General features: G+C 37.3%; 1 protein-coding gene across 2 annotated transcripts in view; it reads right to left on the reverse strand.

The window, feature by feature from the left end:
• Nucleotides 1-14,255, reverse strand: part of IFT88 (intraflagellar transport 88) — a 116,787-nt gene that overhangs the window by 79,923 nt on the left and 22,609 nt on the right. For both annotated transcript variants that reach the window (XM_011976522.1, XM_011976523.1), the window contains 6 exons: nt 11,829-11,919; nt 10,949-11,053; nt 9,610-9,712; nt 8,778-8,892; nt 6,401-6,629; nt 2,968-3,038 (listed from right to left, as the gene is read on the reverse strand). In XM_011976522.1, the coding sequence (XP_011831912.1) occupies nt 2,968-3,038; nt 6,401-6,629; nt 8,778-8,892; nt 9,610-9,712; nt 10,949-11,053; nt 11,829-11,919 (714 nt within the window). The remainder of the gene's footprint in view (nt 1-2,967; nt 3,039-6,400; nt 6,630-8,777; nt 8,893-9,609; nt 9,713-10,948; nt 11,054-11,828; nt 11,920-14,255) is intronic.

Below are 14,255 nucleotides of genomic sequence, written 5' to 3' on the forward strand. Positions count from 1 at the left end.
AAAAAAAAAAAAAAAAACAACAACAAACAAACAAACAAAATAATCTTTCCAAGTCATTAAACATTCATCTTGTTATTCTTTCTTTTGAACTTTGAGACAACTGTAGATTCACATGCATTTGTAAAAAATAATGGAGATTCCATGTACCCTTTACCCAGTTTCCTCCAACAGTAACATCTTTCAAATATCACAACATGATTACCGTTGATACAGTCAAGACACAGAATATTTCCACTATATTTCCATTCCTTGTTTCCCTCCAACTCCCACCCCTTCTTCATCTCCTAACAACCACTAATCTGATCTCCAGTTCTACAATTTTATGATTTTGAGTGTTATATATAAAGAATAAGATTATATATAATCTTCTGGAATTGGCTATTTTGGCACAGTATACTTCCCTTCAAATCTATCCAAATTGTTGCATGTATCAATAGTTCATTCCTTTTTGTTGCTGAGTAATATCCATGTTATATGTCAACTGTTACAGAAAAAACATTTGACAAAATTCAACACTCACTCATCATAAAAACATAAGAAATAAGAGAGAGCTTTCTCAATATTACTGAATCGTGATTTTTCCTTAGTTTGTTAGGAATTACGTTGGTGAATTACGTTGATTTAAAAATAATGAAGCAAACTTGCAGCCTTGGAATTAATCCTACTTGGTCATGGCGTGTAATTTTAAAAACATATTTCTGAATGTTTAAAAAACAGCTTTGTAGGGATATAACTCATATACCATACAGCTCACCCAAAATAAAGTCTACAATGCAATGGTTTAGGTATAGTCACAGATTTGTGCAACAAGCACCACAATCGCTTTTGAAACATTTTCATCATCCCAAAAAGAAACACAGTGTCCATTAGCAGAGACTTCCCTGTGCCTATCCAGCCCCTGGCAACCACTAATCTACTTTCTGTCTTTATAGATTTGCCTAATTTGTACCTTTCATATAAACAGAATCACAAAACATGTGGTCTTTTTGTGACTGGCTTCTTTCATGTATCATGTTTTCAAGGTTCATCTGCATTGTATTGGTTGGTGCAAAGTAATTGCATTCAGTGGGAAAAAACGCAATTACTTTTGCACCCACCTAATAGCTTGTATCAGTACTTCATTCCTTTCTACGGCTGAATAACATTCCATATTATGGACAGATCATATATTATTTACACATTTATTAATTGTTGCACATTTGGATTATTTCTAATCTTTGATATTATGAATAATACCACCATGAAAATCTGTATACAAGTTGTCATGTGGACATATACTCTAATTACTTTCGGGTAAATATCTAGAAGTAAAACTGCTGGGTTATATGGTAAGTCTATGCTTAACCTTTTGGGGCACTTCTAGGCTGTTTTACAAAGCACCATTTTATACTCCCACCATCAGCATTTAAGAGTTCCAGTTTCTCCACACTCTTGCCAATACTTGTTACTTTCTTTTTTATTACAGCATACTAGTAGGTGTGAAGTAGTATCTCACTGCGTTTTCAGCTGCATTTCCCTACCAATTACTGAAGTTCAGCATCTTTTCACGTGTGTATTGGACATCTGTGTATCTCCAGCAGAAGAAGGAGACACTCCACCTTGCCACTGCCAGGTGAAGGTGGAAATCCAGCCCCTGACACATGGCCTCCGTTGACACCCAGAATAGGCAGGGGGTCCTTGTATCTGTTGGGCAGGGTGGGAGTTCTTGCTTCCCAAATAGTCCATCCTACTAATATCATGATGGGAGGGCTTTGCTACAACTGGGTGACAGTTAAAGCCCTGACGCTCCACTAAGCCTCCTCTGACACAACCCAAGGAGAAAGGATTCGGGGGTGCGTCAGTACTGCTGGGTAGGGATGGAATTCCAGGCTCCCCACAGGTCATCCACTGACATCAGAGGAATGGAACAGCCTTTAGGGGTGAAAGTCTTAGCTCCCCACTTCGCCTTTTCTGACACCACCCCAACTGTACTTTTAATTCCACCCCCCAATCTCCAGGGAAGGGAGAAAGGCTGCAGACTGAGTTCAATCACCAATGGCCAATGATGAAAACCAGTCATGCCTACCTACATCACGAAACCTCCATAAAAACCCTAAACGACACAGTTCAGAGAGTTTCCAGGTTGATGAACACATGGAGGTGCTGGAAGGGTGGTGCACCCAGAGAGTGCATAGAAGCTCTGCACTACTTCCCCCACATTCTGCCCTATACACCTCTTCCATTTGATTGTCTCTGAGTTGTATCCTTTGTAATAAAGTGGTAAGTATAAATAAAGTATTTTCCTGAGTTTCGTGAGCTCTTCTAGAAAACTACTGACCCTGAGGAGCGGGTAGTGGGAGCCCTCCATTCATAGCAGGTCAGTCAGGAGTTCAGGAGGCCCAGGCTTACAACTGACATCTATAGTTAGGAACAGGGAGCAGTATTGTGGGACTAAGCCCTTGGTGTCCAAGGAATTGGATAATTGGTTGTTGGTGTGAGAAAAACCACACATTTGGTGTCAGAAGTGTTATAAGTAGAAACAGGTTGTAGTACCATATTAGAGGAAGGAAGAAACAAAATAAATAGAATTTTGTCTATGAGAGCTAATACTTAATTGTGTGGCAGGATAAAAAAAATAAAGACGTCATTTCATTTTTGAAATAAAGGTAAGATAAACAAATCTCCAATAATGTACCAAATGCAGAGGGAAACAACTGACAGAATAACTGAGATTGAGTAATTGAGATTAGCACGAGCACTGATTATTCTGAATGAGAAAAGAGAACCAGTAAGTACAAAAATGAAATAACAGCACTATTCAAGAAATATATTGAATATAACAAGTTCTGTAAGAAATAGTATGCACATTCAACCCTTTTATAAAAATTAAAACTAAATTATTTTAAGTTTAAAATATTAAGTATCTTAATACTAAACATTAATTAAATAATGTAACAAATAACTACATTATTAAGTTTAAAATACTACCTTTCACGTTCCATTTGCCTGAGGTGATCATTTTTTATAGCTTCAGTTACTAAGTTAGTATGAGGATCATCCTGGTAAAATAAAATGAAAGAAAAAAAGAATAATTCAGAAGTAAACAGCAAGAACTTAATTTTTGTTTTGTTTTGTTTTGAGATACAGCCTCACTCTATTGCCCAGGCTGGAGTGCAGTGGCATGATTATGGCTCAATGCAGTCTTCACCTCCCTGGGCTCAGGTGATCCTCCCAAGTAGCTGGGACTACAGGGGCATGCCATGATGCCTGGCTAACTTTTGCATTTTTTGTAGAGATGGGGTTTCACCATTTTGCCCAGGCTGGTCTTCAATTCCTGGGCTCAAGCGATCTGCTCACCTCAGCCTTTCAAAGTATTGGGATTACAGGCATAAGCCACCATGTCCAGCCAAGAACTTGAATTTCCAATAAGCCTCCCCACTAATTAGTTTTAAAAAATAGAGAGTAAATTAATCCTTCTATTTTCCCTTATGTAAATTAGAACTTTCTGTATTCATATTTCTGATTACCAATCACATTCCCCATTGAACTCACCTAGAGTCTAAGAAGCTGATAAAAGGATCAGGATGGAAAGATTAGGACCAAGTACACAGAAGCTGTGGTTGTTAGTACAAATATGTAATACTTTAATTCTAAACCCAAATATAAATGCTTCAATCATCAATTGCTTAGTATGATCCATATCTCTACTCCCCATTAAAAACACAGATGATTTCTACAACATACATTTTTTCTCAATATGAAAACAATATATAACAATTAACATTTGCCCAGCATCTAACTGTCTTCCACGTGCTCCATGGTTTGTTTGGTTAGTTTTGTTTTGAGACAGTCTTGCTCTGTTGCCCGGACTAGAACACTGTGGCACAATCATGGGTCACTGCAGCCTCAACTTGAGCCTAGCTCAAGCCTTCTTCCCACTCAGCTTCTCGAGTAGGTGGGACTATAGACACGCACCACCATGCCTGGCTAATTTTTTATTTTTTTATTTGTTATTTTACTTTTGAGACAAGGTCTCATTCTGTCATCCAGGCTGGAGGACAGTGTTGTGATCACAACCCTTGACCTCCCTGGGCTTAGATGATCCTCCCACCTCAGCCTCCAGAGTAGCTGGGACTACAGGTGCACACCACCATGGCTGGCTAATTTTTTATTTTTTTGAGACAAGGTCTTACTCTGTCACCCAAGCTAGTGTGCAGGGGTGTGATCATGGCTCACTGCAGCCTTGACCTCCTCAGGCTCAGGTGATCCTCCCACTTCAGCCTCCCAAGTAGCTGGGACTACAGGAGTGCAACATCAAGCTCGGCTAATTTTCATATTTTTTTGTAGAGTTTCGACATGTTGCACAGGCTGGTCTTGAACTCCCAGGCCCAAGCAATCCTCCCACCTCGGCCTCCTAAAGTGCTGGGATTACAGGTATGCGCCACTGTGCCCAGCCGCCAGCTACTATTTTAAGCATTTCATATGCATTACTCATTTAATCCTCACCTATAATCCTCACCCTAACCCTATAAGATAGGTTATAATAGTTAGTCCCATTACATATATAAAAGAACTGAGGCACAGGGAGAGTAAGAGCTGAGTAGTAGAGCCAAGGCATCTGGCTTCAGAACCTATACTCTTTAGCCACTTGCTACACTACCCTTATAATCTTTTTTTTTTTTTTTGAGATGGAGTTTTGCTCTTGTCACCCAGGCTGGAGTGAATGGTGCAATCTTGGCTCCTGCAACCTTCACCTCCCAGGCTCTAGTGATTCTCCTGCCTCAGCCTCCCAAGTAACTGGGATTACAGGCACCCGCTACCATGCCCACAAGCTAATATAAACTATTAAGAAAATCTATTAAAAGTTCAACTCTGTGAAATTGAAAATATATCATTTTTATCTAAAAATAGAGGCAATTTCATGTGGTTTTACTTAATATAAACTAATATATAGTATGCCAATATTTTATTTGTAAAAATCTGGAAAACATTTTAAAACCTTTTACAATCTTATAGCTCAGAAGCTACTGTTCCTATACTGGTCTGGATGCTTCTAGTTGATGGTCATGTGTAAGTGTGCATGTCTGTATGTTCCCACTTAACACTATACAGTATTTCCCTAGGTATTTGAAAATAGGTGTGCATATCTGTATGTTCCCACTTAACACTATACAATATTTCCCTAGGTGTTTGAAAATAGTTGTGCATGTCTGTATGTTCCCACTTAACACTATACAGTATTCCCCTAGGTGTTTGAAAATAGGTGTGCATGTCTGTATGTTCCCACTTAACACTATACAATATTTCCCTAGGTGTTTGAAAATAGGTGTGCGTGTCTATATGTTCCCACTTAACACTATACAATATTTCCCTAGGTGTTTGAAAACAGGTGTGCATGTCTGTATGTTCCCACTTAACACTATACAATATTTCCCTAGGTGTTTGAAAATACGACTTTTGATAGTTGCATTATGTTCCACTCTATGACTAAGGATAAGGAATTTATTTCACTTTTTTTTTTTCAAGACAGAGTCTTGCTTTGTCACCCAGGCTGGAGTGCAGTGGCACATCTCGGCTCACTGCAACCTCCACCTCCCAAGTTCAAGCAATTCTCCGGCCTCAGCCTCCCAAGTAGCTGAGATTACAGACTCCTGCCACCACATCCAGCTAATTTTTATATTTTCAGTAGAGACAGGGCTTCGCCATGTTGGTCAGGCTGGTCTCGAACTACTGACCTCACAATCTGTCCGCCACAGCCTCCCAAAGTGCTGGGATTACAGGCATGAGCCACCACGCCTGGCCTTCACTCTTGATATATTTAGTACACGGTTGAGGTTCCCTCTGCTCCACAATGGCTCTTAATAGATGAAATAAGGATTTGGAGGTTTCTTGGTCAAGATATTACTCTTGGCCGGACTCACACCTGTAATCCCAGCACTTTGGGAAGTGAAGGCAGGTGGATCACATGAAGCCAGGAGTTCGAGACCAGCCTGGACAACATGGCAAAACCCCTTCCCTACTAAAAATAAAAAACTTAGCCAGGCATGGTGGCACATGCCTATAATCCCAGCTACTCAGGAGGCCGAGGCATGAGAATTGCCGGAGCCTGGGAGGCAGAGATTGCAGTGAACTGAGATGACACCACTGCACTCCAGCTTAATGAATGACATGGAATCTTCCTTTTTAATGATTTTTTTAACTAAAATTGTGCAGTCTGTTTTAACCATAATCTCTACCCCATTTCAATAGAGTCTCATTCTCAACTCAATTTAAATAACAAATGAAATACATCAATAATGAAACACATTGGTACAGGCCTGGGAGAAACCCAAGAAGTCATCTATTCTGGCTTTCTCATTCTGAAAACAGAAAAGCACAGATAACTGGAAAGTGGCTACAGAAATGTCTTTTTCCTACTCACACTTGGTGAAATATATTTATCTTCATCAATTTCTAATGGAACAGCAATCAACTTTTGGAATGCTTTCTTCATTTTTTCTCGGTCTCCAACCGCAAAATAACAGATAGTGAGGTTGTAGCCTGCCTTCAGATTTGGTGCCATGCTCATTATGTGCTCATATGAATTAATAGCATCTGAATACTGACCAGCCTGAATAAATGTAACTCCGATGTTCTGCATTATTTTAATCCTAAAAGAAAAATACATGGATTAGCTTTAAAATTCTTAACTCTTTAGTGTGGCATTCAAGCCGTTCCACAAAGAGTTTTCTTTTTTCCTCTCCCACTTTACTTCTTTTTTGTTTTGTTAAAGCGTTACTGATAAAAGCTTTATATACATACCATAAAATTCACTCATTTTAAGTATATGATTCAATAATTATTGCTGTATTTATATAGTTGTGGAACTATAACCACATCCCTATTTTAATTTGTTTCCATTACCCTAAAAATAAAACCTGTGCTCATTAACAGTTATTCCCCATTCTTATCCCCAGCCCTAGGTAACCATTAGTCTTTTTTTTTTTTAAGACAGGGTCTCCCTGTGTCACTCAGGCTGGAATGCAGTGGCATGATCTCTGCTCACTGAAACCTCTGAATCCTGGGTTCAAGTAATTCTCCCGCCTCAGCCTCCTGAGTAGCTGGGATTACAGGCACATGCCACCACATCCTGCTAATTTTTGTATTTTTACTAGAGACAGGGTTTCATCATATTGGTCAGGCTGGTCTGGAACTCCCTACCTCAGGTGATTCGCCCAACTCGGCTTCCCAAAGTGCTGGGATTATAGGCAGGAGGCACCGTGCCCGGCCTATTAGTCTATTTTCTGTCTCTCTATCTCTTCTAGACATTGTATATAAATGGAGTCATACAATTTGTGATATTTTGTCTTGCTTCTTTTACTTGGCATAATTTTTTGAGATTCTTCCATTTTGTAGTATGTATCAATACTTCATTCCCTTTTTTGTCAAACAGCATTTCATCGTATGAATATATACCGTATTTTATTTATACATTACCTACTCGGTAGACATTTGTCTTGTTTCTACTTTTTGGCTATTATGAATAATTTTGTTATGAATGTTTGTGTAAAAGCCTTTGTGACAATCTATATTTTCATTTCTCTTGGGTATATACCTAAAAGCAGAATTGTGGGTCACATGGTAAATCTGTTTTCAACTTTTTTAGCTAGCTGCCTATTTTCCAAAGTAGCTGTACCATTTGACATCTCCAATTAATTAGGTTTCTAATTTCTCTAAATATTCACCAAAACTTGTTATTGTTTCTTTGATTGGAGCCATTCTAACGGATGTGATCCCACCTTATTTCTAAACACTCTTCAATATAATCCCTCTATTTCAACTCAATTAGTTTATTCATAATTCTCTGATCAGATCATAAAGACTATTACTTCCTGGCCTTTTTCTCAGATGTTATCCCTTCTCTCCTCCTAAATAGTCAATACCAAGTATGCCTCCTTCATAAAGCCTTTCTTGACCATTCTTGTTCTCAATAATGATTTCTTCCACCGAATTATTATAGCACCCATTGTCTTGATTATTGATTATGAAGCACTTAATATATGTTACTCGATACTATTTTTTTTTTCTAAAACGCTCGAATTCCTGGTCTCACCTGGCTTAAAAATACTGAAAGGGCATGGTGTTCTGTAAGTTAGATAATATTTGCTAATGATAATGAGATATTATGTAAAATTCAAAAACAAATGATCGTAAAATGTGGTATTGCAAATAAATTAACTTTCACAGAGAAACTGTACCATGCCTAGGGGAAATTATGATCAGTAAATATCCTGGAAACTTCCTATGTCCCCAGAGTTATCTCTAGACCATAAGAGAACTTGCTGTTTCTCCTCCTGAATATTGTAAGAATAGAAAATATCCCAGCTTCCCCCTCTTCTAGGACTGAGAAGTACTCCTTTTCTCTCACTATTTCATTCTCAAGCTACAGCAAGAACGTAAGGGGGGCTTAATTTCTAGCCTTGTATTGATATGTTTGATACGTTCTGGAGGACTGCTATTATGATTTTGTGTCCACATTAAGTTATATCAGGGTAGTAATGGCCTTCAGGGTTAACCCCTTTATTGGTCACTTAGCTTAGTTTTATTTCATACGATCACATGCAATGCTTTAACCTTTAACTTGCCATTATAAAAATGTGTACAAGTAGTAAGAAGGGAATAGATCAAAATACTACACATAGAAATCTCACGTACAAACACTTCAAAATGTTCAACCCACTGAAAACAGGTCAGAAGAGTTACCTTGTTTTAGAAAAACACTTACATTTTACAATTATTATCTACTGTTATAAACTTACCTCATTTGCTTATTGACACTTGGAACTTGGTCTAATGCCATTCGGTAGAATTTAATGGCTTTGGAATAATTTCTTTGCTTTAAATAGATATTTCCCATATTCATTTTCAATATTCCTAATTTAAAAAAATTTAATGAATGTATAATATTCTCATTTTTCCACTCTTTCTGATATTTTAGATGACTTTTAATTCATATTCTCTGAAGCATTTCTCAGTTATGAAGTCTTAGACATTATCTAAAATTCTAACTTTAAAATAGTTATACCTTTCAAACTTATATCCTGTGAAGAAATGAAACTTAAGACAGATAGATTCCTGAAACTATGGCTAGAAAACAACTGATTTACATTATTGTGCTTTACATTATTGTGTACTCTTCTAAGAAAATATGGAACTTAAAGACATTTAAAAGTTAGACTCAAGAATGCCACATACATTTTAATAATATTAAAGGAAATGACATTCTGATAAACATTAATACTGGTACCAAAAAATTACACAATATAAATGCTAAATATAAACTATAATCTCTTGGGGATAAATTTATATAAGGAAAAGCACATTCTATGAGGATGCCATGGCTCATTCTACTTGTGATAACAGGATACATTTGTTTGTTTAATATTAGGCAATATACCTCATGCTAACTATATTTCTTCATCTGTAAGGATTTTTATACAAATAGCGTGTTTAAGCAAGATACCCCTATCATAAATACTGATTTGCTGAGAGCATAGATCATTTCATTTTAAGGAAGCATATAATGAGGAGACATAAATTAATGCTATGAAATAATTACATCTACTGGAAAAACTGATTATGTACACCTACCTGCATTGTTAAACATCTTATTTTTCACTATAACTTGATATGTGTTAAGTGCTTCGGCATACATTTCATTAACTGAATACTGACTGGCCAAATTGAAAAGAACCTAAGGAAGAAAATGTTATAGAAAAGACACATAAGGACCACTTTAGGCCCCTTTCACCTGTAATCTTTCTAGAGATTAAAATTGTACAACAAAGTTAGCTACTTATATCAAGATACTCAGCCAATTATGAAATTAAGTAAACAAAAGAATTATCTTGCATTACAAATGAACACTAAGAAAGGAAGAGCTGTCCTCTAAATTTCACCTTAATTTTCTATGTATTCTATTTAATTTAGTAGTATCTGCCATCTATTAATCTCTGGAAGACCTATAAAAAATAAATATGTATCATTAATGCTGCTGGTGATCAAAGAAATAAGCAAGATCGTGAACTAAATTAAATTCTCTTTGTAAATATAAATTAAACATGTGGAAATATCTTAAACTTTAAAGTCTATCAGAAGAATTTGTATAGTAAGCTCTATATACTAAGTTACAATTTAAGTAATTAACTTACAGTAAATTATGTTCCTAAAGGTAAAAAATGATCATCATCAATTATCTCTGAAAGATTTCCTGGAATCTTAGAGTATTAGCTATAAACAATAAGCATCTAACATTTCAAAATTTCAAATGCCCTTTTTTTCTATGTGTTTAGTATATGAAAACTTTACCCACTGAAAATACGCCCTTTCAAACAGAAGTGCAAACATTTAAGGAGGTGTCTTTTCAGAATTAAATAAATGTTGATAGAAATTAGAGGCATTAGATTTTTTTTTCCCCACTACCCTCACAGAACATTATCTTATATGCCTAGTTTGAAGTTCTTGAAAATCACTGACCAAAAAGTCTACATTACAATCTCATCAAAATAATCACCTTGATAGAGCATAAAAATTAGTGCTCTTCAAACAGAGCCACTGGATGGTAGGTTTACAGGTACTTACTAAGTTATCAAAATATATACATATTTTTTAATAAGCAGAGACAAGGTCTCACTCTGTTGCCCAAGCTGGTCGCAAACTTCTAAGCTCAAGTAATTCTCCCACCTTCACCTCTCAAAGTGTTAGGATTACAGGCATGAGCCACTGCACCCAGCCCAAAATAACTAGTTAAATAAATAAAAGAGCTCTTTGCACACAACAAAGAGTGTTTCATGAAGTAAAGATTATTATTAATCTAATTCTGAGCACCTGAAGACCAGTAAGATTTTAAAAATAAAAGAAAAAAGACTCTGGAACCCATTAACCGTAGTCAAAATTTTATTTAAAAATTGTGCTATATTTCAATACTTACTGAGTAAGTTAAATCCAAATTGATATTTTCTGGAGTTGTAACTTGTTCTCGCTGTCTCACCAGGACTCTCTCTTTTCTTCCCGCATCTTTTGCCTTTTCTAAGGCCTGAAATCAGATTTACACCTTGTAACTTCCTTTTAGTGTTCATCAACTTTTATGCATTTGAGAAATATCTACATGAAGGTTGGATGAATTCATTTTCTATCCTCAGATTCCTCAGGACACCCCTCTGTGCTCTTACCAGAAACTTCCCTTGGAAAGGGACTTTTTTTTTTTTTTTTAGAATGACAAAAAAAAAAAAGCACCAGTTCTATGAGTAATAAAAGTAGCTTTTTAAAGTGAACATTTCTTTCTAATGGTATTCATTAATCCAATAACTCATGGAAATTATATGATATGACAAAGTAATATGAACAAAGCAAATTAAAAGAAAAGATTGATATTTAAAAAGCAAAGTTGGATTCCCAAAAAGCAAACTATAATTTTTTAGTTTACTTAGGAAAAAATATTCGATAGTAGTGAGGCTTCAAGAAGAAAACAGCCCTTGGCACTGTGTGTGGCTTCCAGTAGCTGCACCTTTCAGCAGCGTATCGCCGTCCAATCCAATAGTCCACCTGGCTGCCAAGTTAAGCGTACCAACACATTAGAATTTTTTTCCCTACTGAAAAGATCAATGTCAAAAATTACAAAATCAGCCAATTATTTTGACGTTCAAATTTATGAAACCGAATTACAATTCCTGGTTCTCAAAATAATTGCTTCTTATCCTAAGACCAGTCAATGGCAAACAAAAATATATGTCTGTACATATGGTGTATATATAAAAGCAGACATACATCTATAAATGCTTCATTATCTTGAATCTTGTTTATGAACTTACCAATTTTAAGTCTCCACAACTACTGGCAATACAGCTTTCTTCTACCAACTCATTCACTTCCTTCTCTAATTGCTTTATTTTTTCTTCTGGGCTATTAAAGACAAAAGCAGGTACAATTTAAATCATTCAACCTCTAACAATCTATACTAAAATTTATTTTATTTTATTTTACAGACAAGGTCTCACTTGGTTGCCCAGGCTGGAGTGCAGTGGCACAATCATAGCTCACTGCAGCCTGCAGTCTTGACTCCTGGGCTCAGGTGATCTCCTCCCACCTCAGCCTCTCAAGTAGCTAGGACTACAGGCGCATGCCACCATACATGAATAATTTTGTTTTTGTTTTTTGTAGAGACAGAGTCTCATCTTGTCCAGGGAGGCTGGTCTTAAACTCCAGGCCTTAAGCAATCCTCCCTCCTCAGCCTCCCAAAGTGCTGGGATTACAGGTTTGAGCCACGACACCCAGCCTCATTTACTTTCAACATTGAATGATGTGCATTTAAACTTCAGGAATAGGTTATACATAAGACAAATGTATACATGGTATTAAAGGCAAATGTTGCACTGTTTTTAACAACTACACCATGTAATTATTCATAACAGTAAAATAATAACAACAGTCAAGATAGGTAACATGGCCAGGCATGGTGGCTCCTGCCTGTAATCCCAGCACTTTGGGAGGCTGAGGCGGGTGGATCACTTGAGGTCAGGAGTTTGAGACCAGCCTAGCCAACATGGTGAAACCCTGTCTCTACTAAAAAATACAAAAATTAGCCGGGTGTTGTGGCAGGCACCTATAATCCCAGCTACTTGGGAGGCTGAGGCAGGAGAATATCGCTTGAACCTGGGAGGCAGAGGTTGCAGTGAGTGATATTGCACCACGGCACTCCATACTCCAGCCAGGGTGACACAGCAAGAATCTGTCTCAAAAAAAATAAATAAATAAAAATAAAAAGACAGGCTCTTGCTATGTTGCCCAGGCTGGAATGCAGTGGCTATTTACAGGCACAATCATAATGCGCTACGGCTTGAACTCTTGGGCTTAAGCGATCTTTCTGCCTCAGCCTCCTGAGTAGTTGACACTATAGGCGTGCAACACCAATAGAGAAAGTTTCTAATGAGGTAAAGAAGCGTAAAAATCCTGGCTCTATTAATAGCAAATCAAGTATTTCCAAATCGGTTACCTTTCAAAATAACATTAATGTTGTTTTGCTACCACTTTCTTTTGGCAAAATACGACAATACTCTGAATACACATCAACGCCTAAGTAAAATTTTACTACGGCTATATCAGAAGAGACAGTAGTTCTCTTAATTCTCTACAAACGGACTTTATAAACGTATACAGGAATAAACTCAACAGCATAACTTTCTCTATAAAATTATATTCTTTGGGTAAACCTGGGACTAAGACTACCAAGTTTATTAGTTTAGAAAGATCTGTTCTAACTGAGCAATATGCATAATAGATGGTAGTCTTATGAAGGTTACAGGAAGTATAGAATTCTATTTTCTAGTTGTCTGAAACACTTTAATGTATGTCTTAAATGTTGCTGACAGATTTTACTATTAAATTCAAAATATCAACATAAAATTTGAAAGCTAAAAATCTGTAAGAGAACTTTATGAAGACACTGAAAGTAGCTTACCCGGTCCCTATCAAATGCAAAAAACATGCAATCTATATTCAGGCACTGTTGGCTACCTACCCACACAGAGCCTACCAGCCCCCCCTCTTCTTTGCATGCAGAATCTGAGCAAGTCAAGAGAATCGCATTCTCTCTGTCAAGTGTTTGGTTCAGCCGTGAGCATGTGATGCATTCCACACTGAGAAATGAAGGCATATCTGCTTCAGGTAGAGGGCTGCTGGAAAGACCTTCTTGGCTTTTTAAGAGACCTAAGACTAGGAACGTTCTGCCTCTAGACTCCATCAGTTACACGGAGATTTCGAACTCTCAACACTCTCCTGGCAGCACAATGATCAGCAGGCGCTTGGGGAAAGCTAAGGGAACAACGAGAAGCTGGGCCAGGGGTGATGTTACTGAGCAGTTAAATTAACCACCCCAGAACTCCCTACTATGTGAGATCATAAATTTTCTTGTTAATTATGTATACGACTTTTTTTTTACTCTTTCTTTGAGACAGGGTCTTGCTCTGTTGCCCAGGCTGGGCTGCAGTGGTATGATCACAGCTCACCGCAGTTACCACCTCCTGGGTTCAAGCCATCCTTCCACCTCAGCCTTCTGAGCAGCTGGAACTACAGGTGTATGCCACCATACCCAGCTAATTTTTTAATTTTTTGTACAGACGGGGTCTCGCTATGTTGCCCAGGCTAGTCTTGAACTCCTGGGCTCAAGTGATCCTCTCACCTTGGCCTCCCAAAAGACTGAGATTATAGGCATGAGCCACCATGCCCCCCCTTTTTTTTTT

This window comes from Mandrillus leucophaeus, unplaced genomic scaffold (assembly GCF_000951045.1).
Source record: "Mandrillus leucophaeus isolate KB7577 unplaced genomic scaffold, Mleu.le_1.0 Scaffold168, whole genome shotgun sequence".
NCBI lineage: Eukaryota > Metazoa > Chordata > Mammalia > Primates > Cercopithecidae > Mandrillus > Mandrillus leucophaeus.